Source organism: Carcharodon carcharias, chromosome 4 (assembly GCF_017639515.1).
Source record: "Carcharodon carcharias isolate sCarCar2 chromosome 4, sCarCar2.pri, whole genome shotgun sequence".
Taxonomy (NCBI): domain Eukaryota; kingdom Metazoa; phylum Chordata; class Chondrichthyes; order Lamniformes; family Lamnidae; genus Carcharodon; species Carcharodon carcharias.
In genome coordinates, this window is record NC_054470.1 from 191,953,113 (window position 1) to 191,972,622 (window position 19,510).

The following is a 19,510-nucleotide window of genomic DNA, read 5'->3' on the forward strand; positions in this document are numbered from 1 at the left end:
GGGGGTACTGTATTGGCATGGATAGAAGATTGGCTGGCTAACAGGAAGCAGAGAGTTGGCATAAATGGGTCTTTTTCTGGTTGGCAGGATGTGATGAGTGGTGTGTCACAGGGATCAGTGCTGGAGCCTCAACTTTTGACAATTTATGTAAATGACTTGGATGAAGGAACGGAAGGAATGGTGGCTAAATTTGCTGACAACACAAAGATAGGTAAGAAAGTAAATTGTGAAGACAATGTAAGGAGGCTACAAAGTGACATAGATAGGTTAAGTGTTATTACACAGCAGATGGTAAATGCTGAGCTGCTCAAGTCCCAGAGGGAAACTTGAAACAGCTGCCACAACTGTTTTGCAATTTGTATTTTATTTTGACGTGTGCCTTGAATTCAGTAGTAATGAGTCATCCGAGACTTAGAGGTTTCTTATAAAACTAAATTATATATTTATTAATAAAAGAAAAGATTTTAAGCACATACATAGGTCTGCAAATCACTACTATGATAACTCCTAGCTCCCCCAATTAATCTGACTCCCAGTTACACCTCCACTAAAGCAACAGTGAAAGAAAATAGATTTCAACAGACCCAGACTAAGCGCACAATACCCTGGACATGATATTCAAAATAAGTTTTCTTAGCTTCAGTTCCTGTGGACAGCAACTTGATGCTCAGAAGTTAGAGGCTTTGCACACTTGGATTAGATCTTAGAATGCTTTCACCCTTTCACATAGCCTTACCTCCTTTAAACATGTTTCTCCCTTTTAATGCAAATTCCATTGTTCCCTTATGTTTTGTAACATTACTTCTCTCATAATATAAATCTTTTATCAGTAACCCTTGGGAAAAATAAACACACTGTTTGGCTTAGCCTCTATTGGCTAGGTGTAACACCTTACCATCTCTTTGAAATTCACTACTCTGGTTTATCTAAAAATGCAAATGTTCCTCATACCTCACATTCTTAGACTTCAGCCATGTTTACATATTTAACATTTCAAACCTAGCCTCCCTTTTGATAATGCAAAAGCTCCGGACCAGCTGTCTTCAATTCCACTAAGTCCCCCACACAACACACCTACACACAGAGAAACTAATCCAAACCCCATTATTAGCCCACTTTTACAACAAATCACAATAATATTATGAAAATTATTATATTTTCATGACATAAGTGAATGGGGAGATCTGGCAAATGGCGTATAATGTGGGAAAATGTGAAATTGTTCATTTTGGCAGGAAGAATAAAAAAGCTTATTATCTAAATGGTGAGAGATTGCAGAGCTCTGAGATTGAGAGGGATCTGGGTGTCCTAGTGCATGAATCACAAAAGTATGTAGGTACAGCAGGTAATGAGGAAAGCTAATAGAATGTTATCATTTATTGTGAGGGGAATTGATTATAAAAGTAGGAAGGTTATGCTTCAGTTGTACAGGGCACTGGTGAGACCACATCTGGAGTATTGTGTACAGTACTGGTCTCCATATTTAAGAAAGATGTAAATACATTGGAAGCAGTTCAGAGAAGGTTTACTAGACTAATACCAGGAATGTGCAGGTTGTCTTATGAGGAAAGATAAGACAGGTTAGGCTTGTATCCAGTGGAATTTAGAAGAGTAAGAGGCAACTTAATTGAGAGGATGTTTCTTCTTGTGGGAGAATCCAGAACCAGGGGCCACTGTTTAAAAATAAGGGGTCCACAGGAGCCCAATTGGAGCCCAGGCGCACCTGAGTAGGACCCAGGTGAGCCCGAGCAGGCATTGAGGCAGCCAGAGCAGGGCCCACCCGAGCCTAAGTAAATGAGTGACTGGAGACTGCAAGAGAAAGAGTGTGGTCGGGGGGGGAGAGAGAGAGAGAGTGTGAGGGGGTGGGGAGGAGAGAGAGTGGGGGGGCGGGGGTGGGAGAGACTGTTTAAGGGGTGGGCAGAGAGTGAGTGTGAGGGAGTGGGTGAAGAGAGAGTGTGGGAGGGGGCAAAGAGTGTGGAGAGGGGAGAGAGAATGTGGGGAGGGAGAGAGAATGTGGAGGAGAGATGAGAATGTGGTGGGGGGAGAATGTGTGTAGGGGGGAGAGTGAATGTGTGGGAGAATGGTTCATGTTAATTGCTTGGCTGTGATAGTCTGAGGATGTGAAACACAGTATAGTGTTTGTTATTTTCATTCATTCATGGGATGTGAGCTTCGCTGACTAGGCGAGCATTTATTGTATTCTCTGTTGGCATCTATACATGGAACTTACAGCACAGAAACAGAACATTTGTCCTATCCCATCTATGTTGTGTTTGTGTTCCACACAAGCCTCCTCCCACCTTTCTGGATCACACTATCAGGGTAACCTTCAACTTCCTTCTTCCTCATGTGTTTATCAAGCTCCTTGAATGTATCAATACTAGAGTCATAGAATGGTTACAGCACAGATGGTGGCCATTCAGCACATTGTCTTTGTGTCAGTTCTCTGTAACAGCAACTCAGCTATACCCACTCCTTGACCTTTTCTCTGTAGCCCAGTAAAATCTTTTCAGATAATTATCCAGTTCCATTTTGAAAACCATGATTGAATCTGTCCCCACCACACACTCAGGCAGTGCATTCCAGATCCAAACCATTTGTTGCACTGAGAAGTTTTTCCTCATGTCACCTCCGGTTCTTTTGTTAATCACCTTCAGGTTCTCAACCTTCTGCCGATGGGAACAGTTTCTCACCATATACGCTCTCCAGACCCCTCATGATTTTGAACACATCCAACAAATCTCCTCTCAACCTTCTCTTCTCCAAGGAGAACAGCTCCATTTTGCCAATCTATCCATATAACTGAAGTCTCTTATTCTCAGAACCTGCTCCTAAATCTTTTCTACACACTTTCTAAAAGCTTCAAATTCTCTCTATTGAGGCCGAACCAGTATCTTATGAAGGTACATAACTTATTTATTTATTACATGCTTTCTCAACCTGCCCTGCAATCTTCAGTGATTTATGCACATGTACACCCAGGTCTCTCTGCTCCTGCACTTCCTTTAGAATTGTACCATTTATTTTATGTAACCTCTCCTTGTTCTTACGGCCAAAATGTATCACTTCATACTTCTCTACATCAAATTTCATTTGCCGCATGTCTGCCCATTCCACCAGCCTGTCTATATCCTCTTGAAGTATATCACTATTCTCCTCACAGTTCACAACACCTTCAAATCTTGCATTATCTTCCAATTTTGAAATTGTGTCCTGTACTCCCAGATCTAGGTTATTAATATAAATGAAGAAAAGCAGTCACCCCTCTATATACCATCCCCCAGTCAGAAGAAAGTAAAGATTTCTGTAATCCATTGTTTTTAATAGTTTTGAATTAAATAATTAAACAGTTGCATAATGAAATTCTAGCTATGCTAAAGACTAATGATCCAAAATACCACCTGGTTCAAAATAAAATGGCTGCCGGCATTAATATTTTTCACTTAAAAAGCATGGCTTTACTGACATTTGGGGACTCAAATGGTTAATACACAGGAAAACCACACAATAGTAGATTTAGAAATGATATGGCCAACGCATTTTCTTCCAGCGCCCGCACCTCAAAATTTGGCACTGCACCACTGTTTGATAGGGTGACATGGAGTGAAAAGAGGAGACTAGTGTGTAGCATAAACACCAACACGGACTAGTTGGACTGAATGGTCTCTTTCTGTACTGTGAACCACTTTCCCTTTGCTTCCTCCAGGCGATGTCATTCTGTATAACATCAGGATCAGATCTGTGACCATTCTGCACTGTAGGGTTCAGTGACTCACTAGACAAAATCAGTAAACCCACCAGGTTAATGAAACTATTAACTGGCTCATTTTTCTTCAGTTAGCTATTAAACTAATTAACAACAATTTGACTTTTTATTAGTCAACGGTGCTGCCACTGATTAATCGGAGGATAAAGAGCTTCCGACATTTAACATTGAACCTTCGTTTTTCTCTCCAGTTTGGCAAAGTTAAAGCTTAACCAGTCTATAAGTCAGTCGCCTTCATACTGGACTTAACAGAGTGGGTGAAAAGGTGATATCTCAGCTGTGGGCACTCGCATGCATCTTACACGAATCCACGAACAACTTACTGATAATCTAGAGCGAGAGGGTCTATTTCTGGTCATTTGTGATAAATTGGAAAGGGAGAGAGATAACTTGTTGCCACACACAGTAAGATACCCACCTCCAGAGCAGCTGACCTGGGCGATGACACAGAACAAAACAGCCAGCATGGTTTTCCAGAATCTCTCAGTTTTCAATCCCCTCCCCTCTTCTCTGGGTTGAACCTGCTCGACACTGAAATTGAATCTGAACTGCTTTCCCTTTGCTTCCTCCAGGCAGCCAGTGTTTAAGAAGAAACTCCACCCACAACCAGGCACTTTAACCCTTCGATTGCCACGTCAAAGGGTGAACCGAATTCCTCCTCCTGTCTGTCAATGGTCATAGTGAGGCCCTGAAAGAGCTGGTTAAAGAGTGGGAGGGAAACATCGGAGTAGACTTTGGGCTTGATGCCCAGGCGGTAAAACTGATAATGACGGATTCTCTGCTTCCTGAAAACGGCCCAATATCAATTTTAAACCAAGGGATGTGAAAATGACACACTATTTACAGCACTGAAACAGGCCATTCAGTCCAACTGGCCAATGCTGGTCTTTATGCTCCACACAAGTCTCCTCCCACCCGTCTTCATCCAACCCTACCAACATGACCTTCTACTCCTCTCTCCCTTGTGTATTTATCTAGCTCCTCCTTAAGTACTGCTGTTATTGTCCCGACTGCTCCCTGTGGTAGTGAGTTCCACATTCTCGCCATTTTCTCAGTAAAGACGTTTCTCCTGAATTCCTCCCTATTGGATTATTAGTGACTATTTCATTCTTATGGCCCACTGGATCAGATTCCTGCAAAAGTGGAAACACCTTCTCTATCTCTACCCAATCGAACTCTTTCCCAATCTTAAAATCACGACCAGGTCGCTGCTCAGGTTTCTCTTTTCTAAGAGCAAGACTCGCATTTGTATAGCACCTTCTGTGACCACTGGGCATCTCAAAGCACATCACAAGTCAAGGCAGTGCTTCTGAAGTGTTGTCCCTGTTGTAATGGCAAAAACACAGCAGCCAATTTGCACCCAGAAACATAATTGTGGTCACCTCTTTCTGTGATGTTGATTGAGGGATAACCACTCCCATGGTCTCCCCCACCCAACCCCCCCATCCCCCACCTCGCTCTACCCTCCCCCACCACCCGCACCCCCCTCGCTCTACACCCCCCAACCCCGCTCTTCTTCTGCATAGTGCCATGGGATTTTTGTCTGCCTGCAAGAGGGCTTCAGTTTAACGTTTCATCTGAAAGACAGCACCTCTGACAGTACAGCACACCCTCGGCTCGGCACAGGAGTGTCAACCTTGAATTGTGCACTCATGTCCTGGGTGGGGATTTTCCAGCCCCGTTGCGGTGGGACCCGCCATGGGAGATTCTGTGGCCCAGCCAAAAGTCCACCGAGGGCGGATGGGAGCAGAAAATCCCACCCCTGGAGTGGGGCTTGAGCCCTAAATCTTCTGACTCAGGGTCAAGAGTGTTACCAACTGAACCACAGGTGACACAATGAAATAGGTGTCAACCTGTTCAAACTTTCCTTCCAGGTATACCCTCTTAGCTCTGGTAGATCTTTTCTGTGCCTTTTCCGATGTCCCAATATTCATTTTATCATATTATTCATGTTTCTTAAACCAGCGTCAATGATTGTGGAAATTCGAGCTCAGGCTTGACGTGAGTTGTGTTGAAAGCTTAGTGATCTTTTGTGCAGTTTGGCTGATTTTAGGTGAAGTCTGCTTGTGAAACCAACGTCCTCCAACTCCAGATCCAGAACTGGACACAGTACTCGCAGAATCACAGAATCATACAGTGCAGAAGAGGCCCTTTGGCCCATCGAGTCAGCACCGACACGTGAGAAACACCTGACCTACCTACCTAATCCCATTTACCAGCACTTGGCCCATAGCCTTGAAGTACTCTGTGTGGTCTAACCAAAGTTCTACACAAGTTTAACAGAACTCCTCTGCTTTCACATTCCATCGCGCTGATATGAATCATTGAATTTTACTTGGTTTATTTTTCTTATGGCTTTATTAACCTGCGTCGGTACCTTCAGTCATTTGTGTATCTGTACCCCCCAGGTCCCCTTGCTTCTCTGGTCCATTCAGAGGCTGGAATCTTCCGCTCTGGAGTCTCAGTTCAGTGGTGGGTGCGGAAGTGGGGGTGATTTACGCTGGGGGGAGGGGTTGGTGATGGCAGGAGTGCTGACCACACGCGATCTTGCGCTATTCAGCTCATTAAGTGTGCATCCACGAGGAGCTTGGTGAATCTTGTGGTGGGGGGACGGGCAGGAGCATCCCCATCGTTACCTCATGGGGTCGAAGGTCCGGGTGGCATAGTTAAAAGGCATCTAGACAGCCTGCACCATCCCTTCCACTCTTACCCAGCTACTGCTCCACCCTTCCCTGCTAACCCTTCCTTGGTTATCTTCTATGTAACTTGCATTGCCACCACTTGATCCCCAGCATAGACTGGCCTCTACAGACACTCCCCAAAGAGGACAATGCACCGAGGCAACCCAGCGTTAATCACGGAAGAAGTCTACCTCACCAGGCGCACAACACCTGTGTGCAGTCGTAAATGTGAACGTTCCCAATTCCTTGCTGGCGGAGAACTTAATTTGGAGGGGGAGCTTCATTCCGGCGAGGTGGTCTTTTAATGAGCGTGCGTGAGATGCTAATGTACCCAAACGGGTTTCCCAGCGTTGTTCGTCAGGAAGCTCGACCACCCCCTTTAACCCGCCTTTAAATTCCTGGGAACTTAAGACCACACCTAGAATACTGTGAGCAGATTTGGTCCCCTTATCTAAGGAAAGATATACTGGCATTGGAGACAGTCCAGAGAAGGTTCACTAGGTTGATCCAGGGTATGGAGGGAGTTTCTTATGAGGAGAGGTTGAGTAGGTTGGGTCTGTACTCATTGGAGTTTAGAAGCATGAGAGGCGACCTTATTGAAACATATAAGATTCTTAGGGGGTTTGACAGGGTGGATGCTGAGAGGCTGTTTCCCCATAATTGAGAGTCTAGGACCAAAGGGCATAATCTCAGAGTAAGGGGTCATCCATTTAAGACAGAAATGAGGAGGAATTTCTTCTCTCAGAGGGTAGTGAATCTGTGGAATTCTTTACTGCAGAGGGCTGTAGAAGCTGGGTCATTAAATATATTCAAGGCTGAGATAGACAGATTTTTAATCAGTAAGGGAATCAAGGGTTATGGGGAAAAGGCAGAAAAGTGGAGTTGAGGATTATCAGATCAGCCATGATCTCATTGAATGATGGAACAGACTCGATGGGCCGAATGGCCTACTTCTGCTCCTATGTCGTACGGTCTTAAAGTTCATCCCCACTGTCGGGAAACTGATTTTTAGCCTCATGCCAAATTAAGTTGCCTTGCCCGCCCAGCTTCCCACTGCGCCGGAAAGTTCCGCCCAGGTTCTTATTATCCAGAGAGTATGTGGCCTCCCTATTCTAACTACACACTCACTTATATTGAAATGAATTTGCCGGAGGCAGTCTCCATAGCAACCAGATGATCTGTAGCGCCAGCTTCAGGCTTGGATGGTTGAAAACCTTACCCCCATATTTCAAAATGGTTCACAGGTGGACTTTATTTATCCAGTACTTGTCCAATATTTATCCAATACTTGGGTGATGTCAACCTTTGTTACCTCTAACCTTTACTGTTCCACCGCTCTCCTGGCCAGCGTCCCATCTTGCATCTTCTATAGACTCGAGCTCACCCAAAACTCTGCTACCTATAATGTAATTTGCATCAGTCCCGTTCACCTATCACCCACTGTGCTCACTGACCTACACTGGCTCCCAGCCCAGCAACACCTCCATTTTAAAATTCACATCCTTGTTTTCGAATCTCTCCATGGCCTCGCCCCTTTCTATTTCTGTCATCTCCTCCGAACCCACAGCCCTCTGAGATATCTGCGCTTCTCTGGTTCAGGCCCCTTGAGCATCCTGCCACCCCACCCCATTTTAATCGCTCCACCATTGGCAGCTGTGCCTTTAGTTGCCTAGGCCCCAAGCTCTGGAATTCCCTCCCTAAATCTCTCCGCCTCTCTCTCCTTTCTCTCCTCCTTAAAACACTCCTTGAATCTTACTTCTTTGACCAAGCTTTCCCTCACCTGTCCTGAAAGTTATCTGTGTTGTCTGGTGCCAAATATTTTGTCTGGTAACGATCATGCCTGCGGAGGTATTATTACGCTAAAGGTGCTATATAAATGCACGTGGTTATTGTTGTCAGACCCACGTTCTGTTTTTTTTTGTTCGGTCCTAAGGTTTTGTGCTCTGAACTCTGTGCTCTCTCTGATTGGCTCCCTGGGCTCTGAAGTCTGTTCCTCAGTGAGAAGTGAGGTGAAGCTGTGGGCCATGTATCCCCATTCACCTTCCAAGTTCTCATTCAGCAGCTGAGCCCGCAGCTGACAATAAAAATCACCACGGCCTTGTTTTTTTTTATTATTGAGCTTGCCTAAGGAGGAGCAGGGATAGTCCATTCGGCCCCTTGAGCATTTTTTTTACTTGTTCACAGGATGTGGGCATCGCTGGCTGGGCCAGCATTTGTTGCCCATTCCTAATTGCCCCTTGAGAAGGTGGTGGCGAGCTGCCTTCTTCAACCGCTGCAGTCCATGTGGTGTAGGTACACCCACCGTGCTGTTAGGGAGGGAGGGAGTTCCAGGATGTTGACCCAGCGACAGTGATGCCTGCTCCCACCAGTCAATAAGATCATGGCCTCTACTCCACTTTCCATAAGACCATAAGACATAGGAGCAGAAATTAGGCCATTCGGCCCATCGAGTCTGCTCCGCCATTCAATCATGGCTCATAAGTTTCTCAACCCCATTCTCCCGCCTTCTCCCCGTAACCTTTCCTGCCTTCCCATTACCTTTGACTCCCTTCATTCATCAATAAAATCTTTGTGCCCCATCTTCAGATTGAAGCAGATATTTTGAAGGCTGTCTCAAACTATAGGAAGTGCACAGAGGTCATTCAACCTGTCATGCCCATGCTGTCTCTTTGTTAGGGCAATGTCAAAAAAATCCCACTGCCCCACGCTCTCCTCTTAGCCTGTTTCAAATCTCTATTTCATGTTCCTCATATATGCTTCCAATATATGTAAGCACTGAGGTGGTACAATATTTCTGGGGGACCTGGTGGTGTCGTGGTAATATCACTGAGCTAGTAATCCATAATTCTCTGGGGATATGGGTTCAAATCACACTGCAGCTGCTGGAATTTAAATTCATTAATAAATCTGGAATATAAAACTAGTCTTGGTGACTATGAAACTCTCATTAATTGTTGTGAAAACCCATCATCGCCAGGGAAATCTACCATTCCTATCTGGTTCTGGCCTACATGTGACTCCAGACCCACAGCAACATGGTTGACTCTGAAATGGTCTAGAAAGCCACTCTGTTCAAGCGCAGTTAGGGGTGGGAAACAAATGATGGCCTTAATTGCCAGTGATGCCCACATCACATGAAAGAAGTAAAAAATATTTTTGTTCCAGGAATTGTGAGGAGGATATGACCATAGGGTCATTGGGTATGGACTCCATGCTGAGATACACTTCCATGGGCACTGACTCCATGCTGGAATTCTCTTTCCAAACCTCTCTGTCTCTCAACCCCTTGCAATCCAACTTTAGAACTCTAATGAAAACCCCTCTCTTTACCATTTGTTTATTAACCCCTCTTAAAATCATAATAGGTAGAGTATAGACTGTACTCAACCAGCCGGCACTTGCAAAACCCAAAACAAAGCATCTACTGTTAGATGTGATTCCACGATTGGGCAGCACTTGTCGAACAATCCTGAGTGCGCTAACAGCTACACTAACAACCGATTTAAGAAAACAAGCTCATAATGTGGCTCGTTTCTGCTTGCTAGAAGCAACGTAGTCATACACAGGAACCTGTTCTCTGAACACAAAAGGAATGTGCTCAATATAATAATAATAAAAACAGGTAATGGTAAGGGCTAAAGTAGGTGCTGATAATGGCATAAAGGTAAGAAAGCAGAATGTGTTAATAGCAGAACAAGGGTCAGCGCTCTGTGAAAGAACAAAGTGGAACAAGTAACAGATGGCCCTTTTGGGTGTTGGGTGGGGGGTGCAGTGGTTGGAGAAAAAGGATGGAAAAGGGAATAAAATGGGGATAAAACAATGAATAAATGAATAAAAATGAAAATATGTGGATAAAAAAAATTTTTTTGAAAAAGGGGTTACAAAAGGGGGTGAGGATGGAGAAGAGAGTTCATGGTCTGAAGTTGTTGAACTCAACGTTAAGTCCAGAAGGCTGTAAAGTGCCTAATCGGAAGATGAGGTGCTGTTCCTCCAGTTTGCGTTGAGCTTCACTGGAACATTGCAGCAGGCCAAGGACAGACATGTGGGCACGAGAGCAGGGTGGGGTGTTGAAATGGCAAGTGACAAGGAGGTCTGGGTAATGCTTGAGGACAGACCGAAGGTGTTCCGCAAAGCCATCACCCAGTCTGTGTTTGGTCTGTCCAATGTAGAGGAGACCGCATTGGGAACAGCAAATGCAGTAGACTAAATTGAGGGAAGTGCAAGTGAAGCACACCCCCCCGCCCCCCACCCCACCCCCCCCCCCCCAACAGTATAAATTTCATCACATTTCTACTTCTCTTAAGCTCTGAAGAAGGGTCATACAGATTCAAAACGTTAACTCTGTTTCTCTCCCCACAGAAGCTGTCAGACCTACTGAGTTTTTCCAGTATTTTCTGCTTTTATTTCAGATTGCCAGCATCTGCAGTATTTCACTTTTATCTTAGGAATATATTCAAGCCTAGCATGTTTTTGAATTATCTGGGAGCTGAGGAAGCCTTTGGTTCCCTGTTGCTTTCTCCATGGCAACGCCTCGGCGAATAAGAGTTGACTTCCCAACTAATCAGCACGCTTTTCTCCTGTAGTATAAATTGTTGTGATCATTTGAAATTTGGCATTCTTGTTGAGTGCAAGACAAAAATCTTCAGCAACACAGAATCACAGAATTACACAGTGCAGAAGAGACCCTTCGGCCCATCGAGTCTGCACCGACACGTGAGAAACACCTGACCTACCTACCTAATCCCATTTACCAGCCCTTGGCCCATAGCCTTGAATGTTATGATGTGCCAACTGCTCATCCAGGTACTTTTTAAAGGATGTGAGGCAACCCGCCTCCACCACCCTCCCAGGCAGCGCATTCCATGTCTCTCTTTTTCACAATATTCTTGGTATCTCCTTCTTTGGCTATGGGTGGAATTTTCCGTGTGAGTTTTGGGACCCCTATGTCAGGCTCAAATGGGGATCAAAGGCCTGTACTTAGTGGGAAAAGTGAGTCACATGTGATTCTCCCACAAATGGCCAATTAGTGGTCAGAGGGTGGGTTTGCTGTCCAGTTAAGGACAGTAGCGGATGGGTGGGCTGTTGAAACTGAAGGGCCAATGGAGGTGGTCATTTTCACAAAACTATGTTGACTGCCTGATTAACTTGAATTTATCTAAATGCCCTGTTATAATGCCTTTAATAATAGCTTCTAACATTTTTCCTGTGACAGATGTTAACACTAAAGGAGCTGCAGGCTGCCTTTTAAGGTAAGTGAGAGCGAGGCAGCACCTCAGGATTCAGGCGCCCTCCTCTCTCCAACGTTTCAACATTTTAGATAAAAAATCCGCTCAGCCGTCAGGTCACCACTGTGGGTAGGGAACCACCTTCACAGTGTGGCCAGAGGCTGCAGCTGAAGCCAGGCAGATGGGGAAGGCCTCTAACTCTGCCTGGAGTGGTCCCCACCACCAATCCCCAGTTTGCCACTGGGAGGCCGCCTCTTACGAACATACATGCGATTAGGAGCAGGAGTAGGCCACTCGGCCCCTCGAGCCTGCTCCGCCATTCAATAAAGTCACGGCTGATCTGATTTTAACCTCAACATCACATTTCTGCCTACCCCCGACAAGCTTTTACCCCCTTGGTTATCAAGAATCTATCTACCTCTGCCTTAAAGATACTCAAGGACTCTGCTTCAACCACCTTTTGAGGAAGAAAACCCCAAAATCCCACAACCCTCAGAGAGAAAAAACCTTTTCTTCATCTCTGTCCTAATTGAGTGGACCCTTATTTTTAAACAGTGACCCCTAGGTCTAGATTCTCCCACAAGGGGAAACATCCTCTCCATATCCAACCTGTCAAGACCCCTCAGGATCTTAAAGGTTTCAATCAAGTCGCCTCTTACTCTTCTAAACTCCAGCGGATTCAAGCCTAGTGTCCAGCCTTTCCTCATTGGACAACCCACCCATTCCAGGTATTAATCTAGTAAACCTCCTCAGAACTGCTTCTAATGCATTTATACCTTTCCTTAAATAAGGAGAGCAACATATACACAGTGCTCCAGATGTGGTCTCACCAATGCCCTGTAAAACTGAAGCATAACCTCCCTACTTTTGTATCTAATTCCCCTCACAATAAAATATAACATTGTATTAGTTTTCCTAATCGCTTGCTGCGCCTACATACTAACCTTTTGCAATTCATGCACTAAGACACCCAGGTCTCTCTGTGTCTCATAGCTCTGGAATATCTCATTGTTTATTCAGCCTGCCAAAATGACCAGCCTCACGTTTTTCCACAATATACTCCATTTGCCAGATCTTTGCCTACACACCTAACCTATCTTTATCCTTTTGTTAATCACTTTCCTACCTATCTTTATGTCATCAGCAAATTTAGCAACCATCCCATGGTCCCTTCATCCAAGTCATTAATATAAATTGTAAAGAGTTGAGGCTCCAGCACTGATCCCTGTGGCACACCACTCGATACATCCTGCCAACCAGAAAATGACCCATCTATGCCTGCTCTCTATTTCCTGCTGGCGAATCTTCTATCCGTGCCAATGTGTTACCCCCTACACCATGAGCTTTTATTTTCTGCAATAACCTTTGATGAGTCACCTTATCAAATGCCTTCTGAAAATCTAAGTACTGTACATCCACCAGTTCCCCTTCATCCACAGCACCTATTACTTCTCCAAAGAACTCCAATAAATTGGTTAAACATGATTTCCCTTTCACAAAACCATGTTGAATCTGCCTGATTAACTTGAATTTATCTAAATGCCCTGTTATAATGCCTTTAATAATAGCTTCTAACATTTTTCCTGTGACAGATGTTAAGCTAATTGACCTGTAATTTCCAGCTTCCTGTCTCCCTCCCATTTCGAATAAAAGAGTCACAGATAGAGGTAGATAGGTTCTTGTTAGAGGCAAGGGAACCATAGGTTATCGGGGGTAGATGGGAATGTGGAATTCAAAATGCAAGCAGATCAGGCATGATCTTATTGAATGGCGGGGCAGGCTAGAGGGGCTGAATTATCTATCCCCTGTTCCTATTTCTTATGTTCTTATGAATCTAGCGAATTTTGGAAAATTAAAACCAGTGCATCAATGGTCACTAGCCAGTTCTTTCAAGACCCTAGGATGAAATCCATCAGGACCCGAGGACTCGTCAACCCGCAGAACCAACAATTTGTTATGTACCACTTCCATGGTGACTGTAGTTTTCTTGAGTTCCTCCCTCCCTTCCAGTTCCTGATTTGCAGCTATTTCTGGGATGTTACTTGTATCCTCTATAGTGAAGACTGATATAAAATACCTATTCAATTGATCTCCTATCGCACTTTGTTAACTCTTCTTTTTTAAATATCTATAGAAGCTCTTACTATCTGTCTTTATATTTCTATCCAGCTTTCGCTCACACTCTAATTATTCCCCCATATTAATCTTTTAGTCATTCTTTGCTGTTTTCTATATTCCGTCCAATCATCTGACCTGCCACCCATCTTTGCACAATGTTTTATTTAAGTTTGATACTATCTTTAACTTTTTTAGTTAACTACGGATGGTGGATCCTCCCTTTGAAATTTTTTTTCATTGGAATGTATCTATTCTGTGTATTCTGAAATGCCCCTTTAACTGTCTCCCACTGCATCTCTATTAACCTGTCTCTTAACCTAAGTTGCCAGTTCACTTGCACTAGCTCTGTTTTCATACCCTCATAACTGTCCTTATTTAAGTTTAAAATACTAATCTTAGACCCACTCTTCTCTCCCTCAAACTGAATGTAAAATTCAATTATATAATGATCACTACTACCTAGGGGCACCGTCACTATAAGGTTATTAATTAATCAATCCTATCTTGTTGCACAATATCAGGTCCAGTATAGCCTGCTCCCTGCTTGGCTCCAGAACATGCTGATCTAAGAAATTATCCCGAAAATATTCTATGAATTTGTAATCTATGCTACAGTTGCCCATCTGGTTGTTCTAGTCCATATGTAGAATAAAAATGCTCATGATAATCACCATACTTTTCTGACAAGCTCCCCTTATTTCTTCTTTGATACCGCTTGCCTTTATCATTCCTCATCTCTACCCAAACCGCTATTATATCTTGGTTTCTTGAACTTAGGTCTCCCTCTTTATTATGTTAATGTCGTCTTTAATTAACAGAGCCACCCCTCCACCTTTTCCTAACTTCCTAAGCTTCCTAAACGTCACATACCCTCAATATTCAGGTCCCAATCTATGTCATCCTGCAGCCATGTCTCTGTAATAGCTATTAGATTGTATTTATTTATCTCTATCTGGACTAACAGTTCATCTGTTTTTTTTAATACTATATGCATTCAGATACAGAGCCTTAGGTTTTGTCCTTTTATCATTTATGTAACCTCTAGCCTTATCTGTTGCTTTACTCTCCTGGCATCTACTCTTTCCCTGACACGCCAGAGGACCTACTTAATAGGCTTTTAAAGAGCCTTAATTGACTATCTACCACTTGTAGGTAGGTACACCTGCTGCCCCTACCCCACCTCTGGGAATTTGGCCCACATTCTGGCACGCTAGCGGTGTGAAGTTCCATGACCACCCACCTCCATGCTTGTCCCCATCTGGGCCTAAAATTCCTGCCTTATGTGCCAATTCCTGTCTGATAATACTATTACTGAGTGCCTTGGAATGTTTTCCATAATAAAGGTTGCTATGTAAATACAGGTTGTTGTTGAAATTCAGGATAGGAGGTAAGTTCAGCATCACAGGTGCTAACTGTTGTATATCATGTAAGTACTCATGTCTTTGGCTGCATTAGCTGCTAGGTGACGGGTGGGTAACAGGAGGGAGCCCATCACATCTCCCTGTGTATTCAGAAGGTTCAGGCCACTTTGTTAAAGACAGAAAATGCTGGAAAAACTCGTCGGGTCTGGCAGCAGCTGTGGAGAGAGTCACAGAGTCAACGGGGGAAACATGTTACCGGCTCACGTGAGGTGAGAATGAGGTGGGGTTGGTGGTAAATCCATGGGGAGTGGCGGCAGATCAGCTCCCCGACCATGTCAGGCCATCCGACTGGGAATTGGTCTGGACAGCCTTCCCGGGTACAGGGAGGCAGAAAGCTAATTTATATGTAAAGGCCCAGTTTCCCAGCACCCAGGATGCATACAGTACGGCAAGGCTGGTATCACTTCACTGGAGAAAACACTGGCACAATCGTCCTTGTGAACATTTGAAAATGACCAGCCAACTCCAGCAAGCCTATCATCCCATGCAGTGATGGTCAGTGTATCATGACTAAACTCCCCTCTCCCCCCCATACCCCACTGTCCTCCTCCTCCTTCCGCACCACCACCCCCCCCCACCACCCCCCCCCAACCACCAACCCCTGCCGCACCACCCCTCCACCTGTGCACTCTCCTGGGAGAGGCAAAAAAAAAAAATCGGAGAAATAACTCGGGGCCAATAAAGAGAAAAAACGAATCTGGATAACTCCTCTCGAACCCCCTCCGGCCATGGAGGCTGACCACCACAGGGACCGTGTGTTATCTGTAAATACCTTCCACGTGATGCTAGCCGGTAGGACCACCTCCCTTAAAAAGTAATCCCACAGCCCCCCACCCCCACCCACCCCTACAACCCCATCCCACCGCCCCCCCCCCCCCCCCCCCCCCACCCCCACCCCCTACCTCCACCCCCCCCACCCCCACCCCCCAACCTCCACCCCAGGCTGTCACCGGGGGTCACCTGCGTTTGAGGCCCCCCAACCCGGCAGGGAGTTGGTTGGTTGACAGCCGGATGAACAATCTCATGGTAAACAGTGGGTTAATACAGTTCTGGCTTCTTCTGGTTTTAGCGCGCACATTCCACAGGGACTCTTATCACCCTGTAAAATACAATCATATTTCTTTTACGGCACAGATCGTAAAAAGCTCTTGACTATTTTTTTTTTGAAGGAAAGGGCTGCAAGACACACCTCAGCATTGCTAATGTGCTTCAGGGACCTTAGGCTGTTGGCCAAGGGCCCTGAGAGCTACAGTCTGAAGCTGCTCTGACATTGTGTAAGACAATGGATTCACGTTTAACCCAACCCACCCATCAGAAGACTGACAGCATTGGATTAACTCCAATATTTCAGCAGCGAGTAAATTCTCAATCTAGGGGCCAGGCTCCCTAGAGAGAATGTACAAAGAGGCCATTCAGCCCATCAAACCTCTTCAAAGCGCCTTCAAATACTTATCCAATTCCCTTTGGAAAGTTACTTCAGGCAGCACATTCCAGATCACAACAACTCGCTGTGTAAAACAATCCCTCTGTTGCCAGTCAACTTAAATCTGTGCCCTTTGGTTATTGATTCTCCTGCCTGCGGTTGTGACATATTTTGCAATGTCCTGAGGTTGTGAAATGTGCTCCAGAAAGACAAGTTCTTTTTTCCTACCAGGTGCTGAACTTGGTCTTTCTTCATCCGGAAGCTCCTGCCAGTCCTTGGCGTTCGCTCCCTGAATCTGAGACGCTAGCTGAAACCATCTGAAAAAAAGAATTAATGACCGTTCATTCTGCAAATTCAGTGTGAAACTAGTTGCTGGGGAGACTAGGGGAAGAATTTTCCCCCCTTTGGGGGGAAGTGCAGGAGTTGGCACAGGCGGGCGCACCTCCGATCAGCGCCACCCGAGCAGGGGCATGCCGCCATTTTACGTGGGCGGGCCAATTAAGGCCCGCCCAGCATGACATCCGCCAGGAAGGGCTGTGCGCTCCCTGTGAGGGCGGGGGTGGGATTCCCTCAGCCGTGAGTGCGCTCTTTCACACAAGCGCATGGAAGAGCACACTCATCTCCCTGAGGCTGCACTTAGCCTCAGGGAGATCAGCGCCAAATTTAAAAAGGATGAAGGGGAAAAAATAAATTTTCCCTGACGTCTGCCCTCATGTGACACTGTCACATCAGTTGGGACATGTCCATCACTTTTAATCAAACATTTATTAAATTTTTTAAAACCCTCATGAATACTTCATGTCCGTCTTCACCCAAGAGAATGAGGATGAAGGTATGGAATTCAGGGAGAGACACTGTGAGGTTCTTCAGCAAATTGATAAAGGGGGTGACAAGGTATTGGAGGTGTTGGCAGACTTAAAAGTGGACTAATCTCCAGGTCCAGATGATTTGTGTCCCAGACTGCTGAAGGAGGCAAGGGAGGAGATCGCAGGGGCTCTGACCCAAATTTTTAATTCCTCTCTGGCCAGGGGGGAGGTGCCAGAGGACTGGAGAACAGCTAATGTGGTTCCGCTATTTAAGAAGGGTTGTAGAGATAAACCAGGGAACTACAGGCCAGTGAAGCTCATGTCAGTGGTCGGGAAACTATTGGAGAAAGTTCTGAAGGAGAGATTCTATCTTCACTTGGAGAGACAAGGTTTGATCAGGGATAGTCAGCATGGCTTTGTCAGAGGGAGGTCATGCCTAACAAATTTGATTGAATTTTTTGAGGAGATGACCAGGTGTGTAGATGAGAGTAGTGCAGTTGATGTAGTTTATATGGATTTCAGCAAAGCCTTTGACAAGGTCCCACATGGGTGACTTATAAAGAAGGCAAATGCATGTGGGATACAGGGTAATTTGATAAGATGGATTCAAAATTGGCTTAGTTGTAGAAGACAGAGGGTGATGACAGAAAGATGCTTTAGTGACTGGAAGCCAGTGTCCAGTGGTGTACCACAGGGATCTGTGCTGGGTCCCCTATTATTTGTCATTTATATAAATGACATCGATGACTATGTGGGGGGTAGGATTAGTAAGTTTGCGGATGACACAAAGATTGGCCAGGTGGTTAACAGTGAGGTTGCGCGTCTTGGGCTATAGGAAGATATAGATGGGATGGTCAAATGGGCAGATAAGTGGCAGATGGAATTTAACCCTGAAAATTGTGAGGTGATATGCTTTGGAAGGAGTAATTTGACAAAGAAGTATTTAATCAACGGCATGACACTAGGAAGTTCTGAGGAACAAAGCGACCTTGGTGTGCGTGTCCATAGATTTCTGAAGGCGGAGGGGCACGTTAGTGGGGTGGTGAAAAAGGCATATGGGACACTTGCCTTTATCAATCGAGGCATAGATTACAAAAGTAGGGAGGTCATGTTGGAGTTGTATAGAACCTTGGTGAGGCCACAGCTGGAGTACTGTGTGCAGTTCTGGTCGCCACATTATAGGAAGGATGTGATTGCACTGGAGGGGGTGCAGAGGAGATTCACCAGGATGTTGCCTGGGATGAAACATTTAAGTTATGAAGAGAGGTTGGATAGACTTGGGTTGTTTTCATTGGAGCAGAGAAGACTGAGGGGCGACCTGATCGAGGTGTACAAGATTATGAGGGGCATGGACAGGGTGGATAGGGAGCAGCTGTTCCCCTTAGTTGAAGGATCAGTCACGAGGGGACATAAGTTCAAGGTGAGGGGCAGGAGGTTTAGGGAGGATGTGAGGAAAAACTTTTTTACCCAGAGGGTGGTGATGGTCTGGAATGCGTTGCCTGGGAGGGTGGTGGAGGCGGGTTGCCTCACATCCTTTAAAAAGTACCTGGATGAGCACTTGGCACATCGTAACATTCAAGACTATGGGCCAAGTGCTGGTAAATGGGATTAGGTAGGTAGGTCAGGTGTTTCTCATGTGTCGGTGCAGACTCGATGGGCCGAAGGGCCTCTTCTGTGTGATTCTGTGATTCTGATTCTGTAAAACCTCATCCCCGCCCGTGGATGAGGTTTGATGCTTTCTCAGAATCCCGCCAGGGCTCCCGGCCGGTGGGCAGGTCCAATAATAACCTTAATTACTTTGTCAATGGCCTCAATAGGCCGTTGACAGGTCGGTGGGCTCACAGCTGATTTGGCTGCGTCCCCGCCGACCTGAAAATTGAAATGGGGCGGGGTGATGTCGGGAGTGCCGCCCAGTGTCATCCCGCATCATTTTACCTGTCGGCAAGCGGGCCCCACCCACCCCAACCACTCGCCGACCTAAATATCCTGGCCTAGTCTTTTTTTAGGCTGGGCCAATGGTCTAATTGGGCACCCGTCTGGTTTACCTACTCCCAGGAACTGGCCAGCTGT

At 45.4% G+C, this 19,510-nt stretch overlaps 1 protein-coding gene across 2 annotated transcripts in view; it reads right to left on the reverse strand.

The window, feature by feature from the left end:
* LOC121276847 overlaps window positions 1–19,510 on the reverse strand; it is a 48,327-nt gene that overhangs the window by 22,833 nt on the left and 5,984 nt on the right. Inside the window, exon 3 of one of the 2 annotated variants that reach the window (XM_041185407.1) lies at window positions 16,863–16,951. In XM_041185407.1, coding sequence (XP_041041341.1) covers window positions 16,863–16,951 — 89 coding nt within the window. Of the gene's footprint in view, window positions 1–4,184; window positions 4,292–16,862; window positions 16,952–19,510 lie in introns of those variants that run through there. The other variant, XM_041185408.1, reaches the window with a different exon arrangement.